Source organism: Diabrotica virgifera, chromosome 4, assembly GCF_917563875.1.
Source record: "Diabrotica virgifera virgifera chromosome 4, PGI_DIABVI_V3a".
NCBI lineage: Eukaryota > Metazoa > Arthropoda > Insecta > Coleoptera > Chrysomelidae > Diabrotica > Diabrotica virgifera.
The window spans coordinates 106,103,269-106,117,365 of record NC_065446.1 but is presented as its reverse complement, the minus strand read 5'-3'; the positions used below and the strand labels follow the sequence as shown (position 1 = coordinate 106,117,365).

The following is a 14,097-nucleotide window of genomic DNA, read 5'->3' as shown; positions in this document are numbered from 1 at the left end:
TTTAAAGTAAACGTTGTATCGTATTTAGTGTTTTTGAAGTGATTGGTATATATTAAATTTAAATATGTCTACCATTCAAAAAAGTGCTTGGATAAAGTGTTTTCCCGAGTTAAAGCTAAGTGGAGACAAAGTATTTTGCAAGGCCTGTTCCAAAATCGTAAGTTACATTCATTTTCACATTTCATTTTTTAAATGAGGAACTGACAAACAAAAGCATCATGTCGCACAAAAGAAATTTTTCTGGAAAGAGTGTTTTTATTCGACAAATTCGCTTTTACTTCTATAAAGACGGACATAGAGAGAAGCATCAAAATACAAAAATCCATCAAATTGTAGACAATTCCGCTTTTGTTCTTCAGCTTAAGTAACGTACTTTGTTCTTTAAGTAACGTACAAATTGCTAAAGAACTTATGTTCATAAAAGTTAATTTTAGTTTTTTACCAGATCTAATAAAGTCATTAGAACAAAGGAATTTACAATTAAGTGATTCGGTTGTTAACACTTTTTCTGCTCATTGTCAAAAAATTCCCGGAAATACAGGGATTACAATTAAAAATAAATTAAAAAATGTTTTAGAAAAAAATGAGGGCTTCGATTGTTTGAGGAAAGTTGTACGTATTTTTGAAGGCAACTTTTCTGAAGATCTTACGACTTAATATATTGTTTTATTTTTGAGTATTTTTAATATGCATTTGCATATTTAGACAAATTTAGAAAAAATACCTGCATATTTGTAGTAAAAGTAATGCATATATATGCGCATATTTTGGTAATGTTGTGTTGCATATATTCCGCTCTCTACTGATGAAACTAGTTAAAATAAAGAAAGTGTGTAATCGTCATTGTTGTGACTAATTAGTAACACGGAGAGACAGAGAGCTCTAGATGTCTGATATCAAGAAATATGAGAATATGAAAATGCAAATCTAGATTTAGAGGGTAAATGAATGTAAATTGTTATGCCTAAGTACAAAAGAAATAATGTGTGTGGGATATTGATGGGTTCCTCAACATTAATGCAAAAAGAATGAAAAAGTTATTTTAAAAGGTTTATAAACGTTATTCTGTATTTTTATGTTAAAAACATATATGACAAGGAAAAATTAAATATGATTTTCTAAGCGATTACCTTTATTGAGAAAAGAGAGAGGGGGTGTTGAGTGAACTTGATATTTAAAAAAAATTATTACAAAGGTAAAAAAAGAGAATTGATGAATAAATAAAAATAGTTGTGGGATAAATTATTATTTGATACCAGAGTGATTAAAACTAATGATGAAAATTGAGAGCTCCAGAGACCCGACATTAACATGTTTAGTTGTTCCCTGAGTTGACCTTGAATATTACTGAAAACTAACACACATTTAATGGAGAACATACACCTTTTAACGCTGCAGTTTAGGAATTTAAACTATTTATTATAAATTGCATAATAAATATTAATATTTGTTGTTTTATGTATAAATTTCATTTGCATTTTATCTTTTACAGTATAATGGAGGTGCCAACGACAAAGAGCTTCGCACGAAACAGTTTTCTTTTAATATTAATAAGCACAATTGTGATAGCCCAATTTACACCAAGATTTTCCACCCCTAATCCCTGCACGCCGAAAGGAAAATGCAGCGAATGTATTCAAACGCCAGGATGTGCGTGGTGTTACGACCCCGTAAGTATATTTTTCTATTTTCATACTTTTATCAGGCCTATTCTGTACTACATATCGAATAGAAATGAGAAATAAAGTAGAGGTCAGCAAGTCGGATCGGAATTTGTAGGAATTGGTATTCTGTAATTCATCTCGACTTCTACTATCGGAACGTTGGGTAGAAATTGATTTCGACTACACAAACCCTGTCGAAATCACATTTCGACATCTTAATTGGTCTTCGACGCTTGTGCATTGACATTATTATTGTTGTTTTGACGTTTATTTGTTAAATAATTAGCGATTTTAGTCTGTGTTGTTATTTATTTAGATAATTGTATATTTAATGTTATATACATACCAATAATTATACAATATCAAGGTTGATAGAAATCATTAAAAAAATTTAAGAATTGCTCTGGTAGAATTGGTAGAATGTGTAGATTTGAATGTATCTAGTGTGAGGACTATCTCAGGGGGAACACCATTACAGGTTAGAAAAATCAGGATAGGGTCTTGGAATCTTGGTACTCTTAGAGGTAAGAGTCTGGAGTTAGTGGATGCGCTCAAACGAAGAAGAGTTCAAATTGCTTGTATTCAAGAAACTAGGTGGAAAGGACAAAGGGCGAAAGAACTAGGTGAAGGATACAAATTGTGGTATGTAGGAAGTAGTAACACTAGAAATGGAGTTGGTATAATTGCTGATAGTGAAATGAAAGATAACGTAGTAGAAGTTGTAAGAACGAGTGATAGAATGATGTCAGTGAAATTTGTAATTGATAGAGGTATTGAATGTTGTGTGTGTATGCTCCTCAAACAGGTCTGGGTGAGAATGAAAGAAGAGCTTTCTATGACCAATTAGGGGACATACTGAGTGATATTCCAGCAGAGGAGAAAGTTATAATAGGAGGGGATTTCAATGTATGTGTGGGCCAAGCCAAGACAGGATATGAAACAATACATGGGGGATTAGGGTTTTGAACTAGAAATGAAGCTGGAGATGACATGCTTGAATTAGCAACAGCATTGGATATGGCGATTGTTAACACATTCTTTAAAAAGAGAGAAACTCAACTTATTACCTACAAAAGTGGACATCAATCCCAAATAGACTACTTTATGATAAGGAAAGAAGACATACGTGAATGCAAGGACTGCAAGGTAATAGTTAGTGAGACAGTAAGTCAACAACATAAGCTGCTTGTTCTGGACATCGAAGTAAAAAGCGAAACTAAACAAAAATATCAGAGAGGACCACAAAAAATCCAGTGGTGGCTGCTAAAAGATGAGAAAGAAGGTCTATTCAGGAGAAGAATAGTAGAAAAAATATGTTGGAACATGAAAGGAAGCCCTAATACAATTTGGAGAAAAATGGCCAGTAATATTAGAGAGACTGCTATTGAAATACTTGGGAAAACGTCAGGAAAGAAGTTTGAGGATAAAGAGACTTGGTGGTGGTCAAATGAAGTACAACGAAAAATAAAAGAGAAGGGAAAATTGTATAAAAAGTGGCAAGAAACCAGATCGGACATAGATCTTCAAAACTAGATGGCCGCCAAAAAGAAAGCGAAAGTAGCAGTAGCAAAAGCTAAAGCAGAAGCGTATTCAAACCTATACGATCAACTTGATACCAGGGAAGGCGAAGCAAAGATATATAAAATAGCCAAACACAGAGCAAAGAAAGCAAGAGATTTTAATCAGATTGGATGTATCCGAGATGAAAATAATAAAATACTAATTCACGAAAAGGATGTCAAAAAGAGATGGAGAAAGTATTTTGACAGTTTATTAAATGAAGAATTTGACAGACAGCCTGTGGAGTTAACGGAGACAGTAACAGCAATGGTTACCAGAATAACAAACGAGGAAGTGGCTCAACCGCTTCAAAAAATAAAGAAAGGAAAAGCAGTCGGACCAGATGACATTCATCGGGAAGTATGGAGACCATTGGGAGAGAGAAATAAGTTGGCTAGCAGGTCTATTTAATAGAATTATGGAAGTTGGACAAATGCCATACGAATGGAGAAGCAGTATATTAGTACCTGTCTACAAAAACAAGGGAGACATACAACAATGTACAAACTACAGGGCTATAAAACTACTTCGCCACACCATGAAAATATGGGAGAGAGTAATTATTGATAGACGGATACGTGAAGAAACCGAAATATCCGATAATCAATTTGGCTTTATGCAGGGCAGATCAACAACAGATGCAATTTTCATTGTAAGGCAACTGATGGAAAAATACAGGAATAAAGAGACCAACGCTCATATGGTATTGATTAATCTTGAGAAAGCATATGATAGAGTTCCTCGAGAGATTCTGTGATGGGCACTCAATAAGAAAGGAGTCCCTGGCGAATATGTAAAGATTGTGAGAGATATGTATGAGGAGTAACGTCTAGTGTTAGGACAGGTGTGGGAGAGACTGATAAATTTCAGGTGAAAGTAGGATTGCATCAAGGCTCGGTGCTTAGTCCTTATTTATTCTCATTAGTTTTGGACCAGATATCAGCGAAACTACAGAGTAGCATTCCATGGTTCCTAATGTATGCTGATGATGTAGTGTTAATAGGAAATAGTGAAAGAGACTTGAAAGAGAACAAAAACTGGAACAGTGGAGACAAGCTGTGGAGGAAAAAGGTTTAAAACTTAGTAGGACAAAAACAGAGTATTTGGAATGTTCATTTAAAGATGGAGTTACTACAAATAAAATGGTATCTTTGGATGGTGAAATGATTGTGAAAAGCAATAGTTTTTAAGTACCCAGGATCGGTATTACAGAGTAATGGAGAAATAGGTGGAGATGCATGCAGTAGAATTAGGGCTGGATGGATGAAGTGGATAGAAGCGAGTGGTGTGTTGTGTGACAGAAAAATTCCAATGAAGCTGAAGGGAAAACGGAATACGGAACTGAATGTTGGGCAGTGAAAAAGAAAGGGGAACAACGAATGCATGTGGCGGAAATGATAATGCTTAGATGGATGAGTGGAGTGACAAAGAAGGATAAAATTAGAAATGAGTATATTAGGGGAAGTCTAGATGTGGCACCAATACCAATTGATGCCACAATGAGAGAGCATAGGTTAAGATGGTTTGGTCATGTTCAACGTCGAGACGTTAATCACCCAATACGAAGAATAGCTGAAGTGCAGATTCCTGGAAGGAGTAGGAGAGGAAGACCAAAGAAGACGATAAGGCAGGACATGTTGGTAAAGGGATAAGGCAAAGAGAATGATAGTGTGTTTCAAACGAAAAACCAAATTTTTCTTTGGGAAAAAACTCATTTTTACCGTGTGATAATGTTTTATGTTCAGAGATAAAGTCTACTGTCTAAATGCTCAGCAGATGTCTTTTCTTTGGTGTTCGTGTTCCCAATCGGTGTTCCACTTGCCATTTTTTATTCTTATTATGTTGACTTTGTCAAACTTAACCAAAACCGTCGAAAACAAACCAAAATTTCTTCTTTTTTTTATGAATTCTTCGCACAAAACACTTATTTCACTTTGCAGTGCGGTGTTGCCACCTCCTCCTGAGAGCGTCAAATAGAAGTTAGCGATTTCGATTTGCTCTGATTACGATGTGAGTTACGAAATACCAATCCAAACACGAAAACGACGCGATAGATATCCAACATTCTGATTTCGGGTAATTACGAATCTACTTGGTAATTTCCACTCGATTTGTAAAAAGTAACAGAATAGGGCTGAATATATATCAATTATGATTTCAATACCTGTATTCGTGATGTTAAGTCAAACTGACGACCTCTCGTGGATTTCGGCTGAACTAGCTTCTTGGAGGTTTTTAATGTCAAATGTTGAGCGCGCATGCATTTGAAGCAAGTAATATTTATTACGTTATTTTTATATATTTGATATTAATTGTTCGTTAAATGATTCATCAATATTTTTGATTATTTTTTTAGTCTGGATTTGCCCTTGGGTGGCTATAACAAGAACCAGAGCGAGAACTGCGGAAATCCTAACCGAGTTAGTAGCAGCAGCAGAACGAATGAGGTTACATATAAATCGAAATAAAACCAAATTCATGGCGACTAACACAAACACAAAAGCTGGAAATGTTGACGCAGATCTAATCATCAATGACCAAAACTTCGAAGCGGTCAAAGAGTTCATATATCTAGGGACATCGGTTAACCCCAATAATAACACATCAGGGGAAATAAAAAGACGAATAATAATTGCAAACAGGTGTTATCATAGTCTATCAAAGTAATTAGCTAACAAACGTCTGTCTCAAAAAACTCATATAAGGCTGTATAGAACATTGATAGTCCCCGTTCTCACATATGGATCAGAGGCATGGACGGTAACTAAAACAGATGAATCTGCTCTATCGATTTTTGAAAGAAAGGTGCTACGCAAGATATTCGGAGCGGTCTGTGAGAACGGAATATGGAGGCATAGATATAACTTTGAACTGCAGAATTTCTACAATAGACCAGGGCATTTAGCACTAAAAACACCCGAATAAATAAATTTTTAAATACAGCACCTAGAGACTTGCAGTTTTTTGCAATATGTTCAGGATAACGTCAGTAAAAAAGTCTACTATTCAAAAATGGGTGGAAATGCATAATTGCACTGTAAAGTGCATAAAATGCATCCAAAATTGCATAAATATAAAAATAAGGTCAAAATCAGTATACTAAGGAACAAAATTTATTATTTGGGGGGTTTTTGGGGTCACTGAATACGATTACGCCATCAGAACTGATCCCCGGATCACCTGTTGCCCAAGGTCACGGCAAAAGACGTCATATTCTGGAGTTTCGATGGTTTTCGGCATTAAATCGATGCAAACGAATTACTCACGTGTTTTAGGGGTCGCTAAATACGAATATGATATCAGAATTGACCCTCGGAGTACCTGGTGCCCAGGGTCGCTACTAAGGCACGTCATCTTCTGGAGTTTCGAGGGATTTCGGCACTAAATTGATGTAACTGGACTACTCGGGGGGTTTTTGAAGTGGTTAAACACGAAGATGCCATCAGGACAGACCTTACGATCACCTGGTGCCCAAGGCCACTGTAAGGGACGTCATCTTCTGGAGTTTCGAGGGCTTTCGGTATCAAATTGATGCAAACGGATTACTTACGGGTTTTTGAGGTCGCTAAACACGAATATGCCATCAACACCGACTACCTGTGCACCTGGAGCTCACTGCATGGGGCGTCCTCTTCTGGAGTTTGAGAAAGTTTGGCATTAAATTGGTAAAAATGGATTACTCGGGGATTTTTGAGTCGTTAAAAACGAATATGCCATCAGAACAGACCTCTCGATCACCTGGTGCCCAAGTGCACTAAAAGGTATCTTCTGGAGTTTCGAGGGCTTTCGATATTAAATTGATGCAAACGGATTACTTAAGTGTTTTTGGAGTTGCTAAACACGAATATGATATCAGAATTGAACCCCGGAATGTCTGGTGACCAGGATCGCTACTAGCTAGCTGGTACGTCATCTGGAGTTTCGAGGAGTTTCAGCATAAAATGAATGCAAGTGGATTATTCGGGGGGTTTTTGAGGTCGCTAAACACGAATATGCCATTAGAATAGACAAACGGAGCACCTGGTGCCCAGTGTCATTGCAAGGAACGTCATCTTCTGGAGTTTCGAGAAATTTCGGCATTAAATTGATGCAAATGGATTACTGAGGGGTTATTGAGGTCGCTAAATACGAATATGCCATCAGAACCGAATCCCGGAGAACCTGGTGGCCAAGGTTATAGCTAGGGGCGTCATTTTCTGGAGGTTCGAGAGTCTTCGGTACTAAATTGATGCAAACGGATTACTCATAGGTTTTTGGGGTTGCTGATCGCGAATACGCCATCAGATCTCACCCTCGGCGCACCTGGTACCTAAGGCAGGTCATCTTCTGAAGTTCCGAGGGTTTTCGGCATTCAATTGCTGCAAACGGGTTACTTACTAATCGGATTTTGGAGTTGTTGAACACGATTGCGTCATCAGAACAGACACCGTAGCACTTGGTACCTAGGGCACGTAATCTTCGGGAGTTTCGAGGGTTTTCGGTACTTTATTGATGCAAATGGATTACTTATGGGTTTTTGGGGTTTCTGAACATAAATACGCCATCAGAACAAACACCGGAACACTTGGTGCCGAAGGCACGTTATCTTCTGTATTTTCGATAGTTTTCGGTACTAAATTAGTGCAAACGGATTACTCTTGAGTTTTTGGGGATGCTAAACATGAATATGCCAACAGACTCAATAACACACGCAGCACCTGGTGCCTAAAGCAGGTCATATCTTCTGGAGTTTCGAGTGTTTTCGGTACTAAATTGATGAACACGGATTACTCATAGATTTCTGAGGTATCTGAGCACGAAAACGCCATCAGAACAGACATCGAAGCACCTGGTGCCTAAAGCACCCTATCTTTTGGACTTTCGAGAGTGTTCGGTACTAAATTGATGGAAGATGGATTACTTTTTAGTTTTGGGGTTGCTGAACACGAATATGGCTTATATGAGGAATTCTGGAGTATCTTGTGATTACGGTAATCACTAATAACGTCAACGCATAATAACACTCATATAAAAAATAAATAGATCAACATAGTAGAGTTCGTATTCCGCACACCCAAAAACCCATGAGCAATTCGTTTACATCAATTTAGCACTAACCTTTTTCTAAACTCCATAAGATGATATACCTTAGGCACCAGGTGCTCCGGTGTTTGTTCTGACGGTATATTTGTCTTCAGCAACCACAAAAACCCATGAGTAATCCGTTTGAATCTATTTAATGCCAAAAACCCTCAAAACTCCAGAGGATAACGTGCCTTAGGCCCAGGTGCTCCGGTGTCTCTTCTGGTGGCGTATTTGTGTTTAGCAACCCCAAAACCAGTGAGTAATCTCTTTGCATCAATTGAGTACCTAAAACTTTTGAAACTCCAGAAGATGACGTGCCTTATTCACCAGGTCCTCCGGTGTTTGTTCTGATGGGGTATTCGTGTTCAGAATCGCCAAAAACCTATAAGTAATCTGTTTGCATCAATATAGTACCGAAAATCTCGCCTAGCGGATGAAGTTCCTTGCAGTGACCCTAAGCACCAGGTTCTACGATGGTGTGTTTTGATGACATGTTAGTGTTTACCGACCTCAAAAACCCCGAGTAATTTATTTTCATCAATTTAATGCCGAAATTCCTTAAAACTTCAGAAGATGACGTCCCTTGTAGTTACCTTGGGCACCAGGTGCACAGGGGGTCGGTTGTGATGGCACATTCGTGTTTAGCGACATCAAAAACCCTCCAGTAATCTATTTGCATCAAATAAATGCTGAAAGCCCTCGAAACCCCAGAACATGAGGTGCCCTTGTAGCGAACATGGACACCAGGTATTCCTAAGTTCAATTATGATGGCATATTCGTGTCTAACACCTCAAAAACCCCCGAGTAATCCATTTTTATCAATTTAATGCCAAAATCCCTCAAAACTCCAGAAGAGGACGTCTCTTGCAGTGACCTTGGGCTCCAGGTTCACGAGGGGTCGGTTCTAATGACATATTCGTGTTTAGCGACCTCAAAAACCCTTCAGTAATCCATTAGCATCAATTAAATGTTGAAAACCCTCGAAACCCCAGAAGATGACGTACCTTAGTAGCGACCCTAGGCACCAGGTACTCCGGAGGTATTTTGATGGCATAATCGTATCTAGCGACCCCAAAAACCCTCTAGTAATCCATTTGCATCAATTTAATGCCGAAAACACTCGAAACTCCAGAAGATTACGTGCCTTAGTAGCGATCCTGGGCACCAGGTACCCCGGAATGAATTCAATTCTGATGACATGTTCGTGTTTAGCGACCCCAGAAACCCGTAAGTATTCCGTTTGCATCAATTTAATACCGAAAGCACTCGAAACTCCAGAAGATGACGTCCCTTGCAGTGACCTTGTGCACCAGGTGATCCAGAGGTCTGTTCTGATGGCATATTCGTGTTTAACCACCTCAAAAACCCCCCGAATAGTCCAGTTGCATCAATTTAGTGCCGAAATTCTCGAAACACCAGAAGATGACGTGCCTTAGTAGCGACCCTGGGCACCAGGTACTCCTGAGGTCAATTCTGATGGCATATTAGTACTTAGTGACCCCTAAAACCCGCGAGTAATCTATTTGCACCGATATAATGCCGAAAACCGTCGAAACTCCAGAAGATGACGTCTCTCGCACTGACCTTGGGCACCAGGTGATCCGGAGGTCAGTTCTGATTGCGTAATCGTATTCAGTGACCCCAAAAGGCCCCCAAATAATAAATTTTGTTCCTTAGTATATTGATTTTGACTTTATTTTTATATTTATGCAATTTTGGATGCATTTTATGCACTTTACAGTGCAATTATGCATTTCCACCCATTTTTGAATAGTAGACTTTTTTCCTTACGTCATCCTAAACATAATGCAACAAATTGCAAGTCTCTAGGTGCTGTATTTAAAAATTTATTTATTTTGTGCTAAATGCCCTCGTCTACAAGCATACGTTTGGTGGAAAAGATATTATCACTATAATTAAGCGAAACCGGACATGTAGCCCGGGCCGCTGAATCGAACATGATAAAAAAGATTCTAACAGCGCAACCCGTGGGAATGAGAAGACGGGGTAGACCAAAGCTGAGGTGGATGGACGGGGTAACACAAGATGCCGAGAAGATCGGAGTCGGCAACTGGAAAATGCAAGCAAGGGACAGAACATAATGGCGTAGAAAGCTTGAGAAGGTCGAGGCCCTCTAAGGGCTGTAGCACCAAGATGATGATGATGATGATGATGATGATTGCCCTTGGGAGGCTCTGTATTTCTTTTGTTGATTCGTTATCATCCAGTTCTGAACCTCGTTTTACGTAGCATTTTTAGTGATGTCACAGAAGGTTCTGGGCTTTCAAGAGTTTCTCTCGAGTCTTGTTTTGCCAACATATCTGCTCGTTTATTTCCGTACACCCCTTCATGATATTATCATTATTCATACACGGAAATATAGGAATTGATGATCAGGACATCCGAATTGTGACAAGTCTCTACTGGAATCAGACAGCCAGGCTGAAAGTTGGCAATTCGTCCACAAATAGCATTGATATCAGAAAAGGTGTGTGATAGGTGGGTGTTCTATCCCCTCTCCTTTTTAATATTTACTCCGAACAAATTTTTAAAAAACACTGGATGAAGCAAACGAAGGCATAAGAATCAATGGAGAATTGACAAATAATATCCGATATGCGGACGATACAGTCGTACTTGCCAGTAGTATCGATGAACTTCAGTGTCTTATGGACAAGGTCAAAGAGCGAGTGAAGAAAGAAAAGTTAACCTCAACATAAATAAAACAAAATGGATGCTGGTCACCAAAACTCAAAAAACTGCCAGACAATTGAAAATAAAAACCAATTAATTCAACACGTTGACTGGTAGATATACCTTGGAACAGTCGTCAACTCGAAATGGGATCAAACAACCGAACGATCTACAATTGAAAAGTCCAGAGCAACATGAGAAATATATTCCCATTGCGACATATCTTGTGAGCGGCCGTGGGTAACGGCATAAGCGCTGGCCTCATACGTGGGTTCGATCCCTGCCAAAGACAAACCATTTTCATTTCCAATAATGACACGAGCCGTCTCACCGTGCCTCGGAGAGTACGTTAAGCCGTCGGTCCCCCTGGGCTAGTGTACATCGACACTAGTTACTTGAAACAGGGTTAAAGATGTAATTGGCGCTGGAACTATCCGAAAGGATCTCCCCGGCAAAAATTCCATCCGATATTATTATTATATCTCTCCCACTAAAAATACGGCTGCTGGAGGCATTCGAGATGTGAGTGTACCGACGTATCCTCAAAATATCCTGGACGACTCACACTACCAACGAAGAGGTATTGCGCCGCACCGGAAAACAAAAAGAAATCTCTTTCACAATTAAGAAGCGAAAACTTGAATACCTCGGTCATATTATGAGACATGATAAAGATCATATACTCCAACTGATAATACAGGGTAAAATAGATAGCAAACGCGGACCCGGAAGAAGAAGACAATCATGGCTTCAAAACTTACGCCAACGGTTTGGACTAACATCGATCGAGTTGTTCAGAAACGCCGCAAACAAAATTAAAATTACTATGATAATAGCCAACGTCCGCAATGGACAAGGCACATGAAGAAGAAGAACACGGAAATATCAACGAATTTCTCCTACTTATTTCCAACTTCAAGTAGTTAGCGTACAACATGCCATCTACTTTGATGACCATAAACCAGGGGTCGGCTCTTTGGATGTGAAGCTGCGGCTCTTTAGTTCCACACGCAAATATTATTTATTTTACCAAAATAAATAAACATGTACCAAAATATCGTGATAAAACCAGTGCAACTGTTGACACAAATTACTTCAGCACAGTTACAAAAAAAATTAAAGATGAATTTGCTGGCAGATTTGAACAATTCAAAACCAACAAAACCACTCTAGCATTCAGAGTAAATCCTCTCAACACAAATAGTAACGAAATCCACGTTGAGCCATTTGGAATAATTGATACTGGATCTTTAGAAATGCAATTGATCGATTAAAAAAGTAAAGCTTTGTGGAGTGGAAAATTTACAGAATTGAAAAGCAAGTTGGAAGAGTTAGAGGTTCAGAAATGTATGTACGTAACGCAACAAAAGTGAACAGCTTTGAAAGAAATGCCGCGAATGGAGGGACATAATATATTCGACGCATGGAATAGTGCTCCATATTGCTAGTGCTACAGTGAGGTAAAGAAGTTGGCATTTGGAGTGCTAACTATCTTTGGATCGACATATTCTTGCGAGAAAGCCTTCTCTTGCATGAATATAATTAAAAGTAAACTAAAAAACCAAATAACAAATGAAAATTTAGAGTCGTGTTTGAAACTTAAAACAACAAGTTATGAGCCAGATCCAAACTTTCTAAAACCATGCAAAGCCAACGCTTCCATTGAGATTATTTGCTCAATTGTTTGTCATTGAAGTACAAGTTAGTGTTGTAAGTGAATATTTGTTTTAATTTTTTACTTGAATAAATGAAATGTAAGAAAATATATACATATGTGGAAAACACTATATAGTGGGGATGTTTGAGTTGGAATAAATTCATTTTCTCGAGAATGAGCGACTCTGGAGGTATATCCCGAAACGGGTCGATTTTTATTTTTAAATTAAAATGTTTTGGCATATATATCATACTAGTGACGTCATCCATCTGGGCGTGATGACGTAATCGATGATTTTTTTAAATGAGAATATTGGGCGTGTGATAGCTCATTCGAAAGGTTATTCAATTTATTTAATTCGAAACACATTTTACTGTTGTCCGAAAACAGGAAAAAATGTTTATTTGGTAAATAAATATTGTTTTTCACTTAAATTCAATATTAAAGCTGCCACCCACATGCCTCTTAGCAATTTGAACAATTAATTTTAGCGAAAAGCAATATTAATTTTTCAAATTAACATTTTTTTCTGTTTTCTGGCAGCAGTAAAATGTATTTTGCATTAAATAAATTAGATACATTCTTCTTATTGTCTCAATTAATTTAATTCAAAAAAAATTTTTGGACACCCTGTATAAATAATTATGTTAATGTTTATATTATTGAATAGAGAATTAAATAGACTTTCGAATAAGCTATCACACGACCCCTCTTCTCATTTAAAAAAAGTCATCGATTACGTCATTACGCCCAGATGGATGATGGTATTGATGGTGTCACTAGTATGATATATATGCCATAAAATTATAATTTAAAAATAAAAATCGACCTGTTTCGGGTCGCCCATTCTCGAGAAAATGAATTTATTCCAACTCAAACGTCCTCACTGTATACATATGAATAAATAGATTAATTTTTTTTATCAAATAGCTTTATTTATGCGAGTACTATTTTAGACCAGTAAGGATCTGTTTTTAGGTGGATGTGAGAGGTGGCATTCAGATTTTTGCGGATAAAGTTAGGCGATAACTTCGTTAATATTAATTGATTTATACTCCTTCTCAAATATGCCCGGAACATTAATAAAAAAAAATAAAATATTTAAAAATTTCGTTTTTTTTTTCTACTTTTTTTGCTTATAACTTGAAAACTATTCATTTTAGAACAAAGTCCTATAGGAATAAAACAAAGATAATTAAATTTTCTATCAGATGCGATTGGTTAAAAATGTCTTAATTTATCACCCTTGCTTCAAAATAGCAATAAATATTAAATAAGGGGGCAAAACAAGCCTTTCCTTATTCAATGATTTTCCATCACTTAGGTTACACTTGGAACCTTCCTAATTCGCTTAGAAAATTTTTGTAATGTGCTCAAACCGTACACCAAATTTCATAAAATTGACTTACTAGATTTTGCATAATAATTTTGCAATATAAACTTTTTTAAAAAATTAA

General features: G+C 37.4%; 1 protein-coding gene across 4 annotated transcripts in view; it reads left to right on the top strand.

The window, feature by feature from the left end:
• LOC114333326 (integrin beta-PS) overlaps window positions 1–14,097 on the top strand; it is a 167,892-nt gene that overhangs the window by 68,627 nt on the left and 85,168 nt on the right. For all 4 annotated transcript variants that reach the window (XM_028283185.2, XM_028283186.2, XM_028283183.2 and 1 more), the window contains exon 2: window positions 1,493–1,670. In XM_028283185.2, coding sequence (XP_028138986.1) covers window positions 1,493–1,670 — 178 coding nt within the window. The remainder of the gene's footprint in view (window positions 1–1,492; window positions 1,671–14,097) is intronic.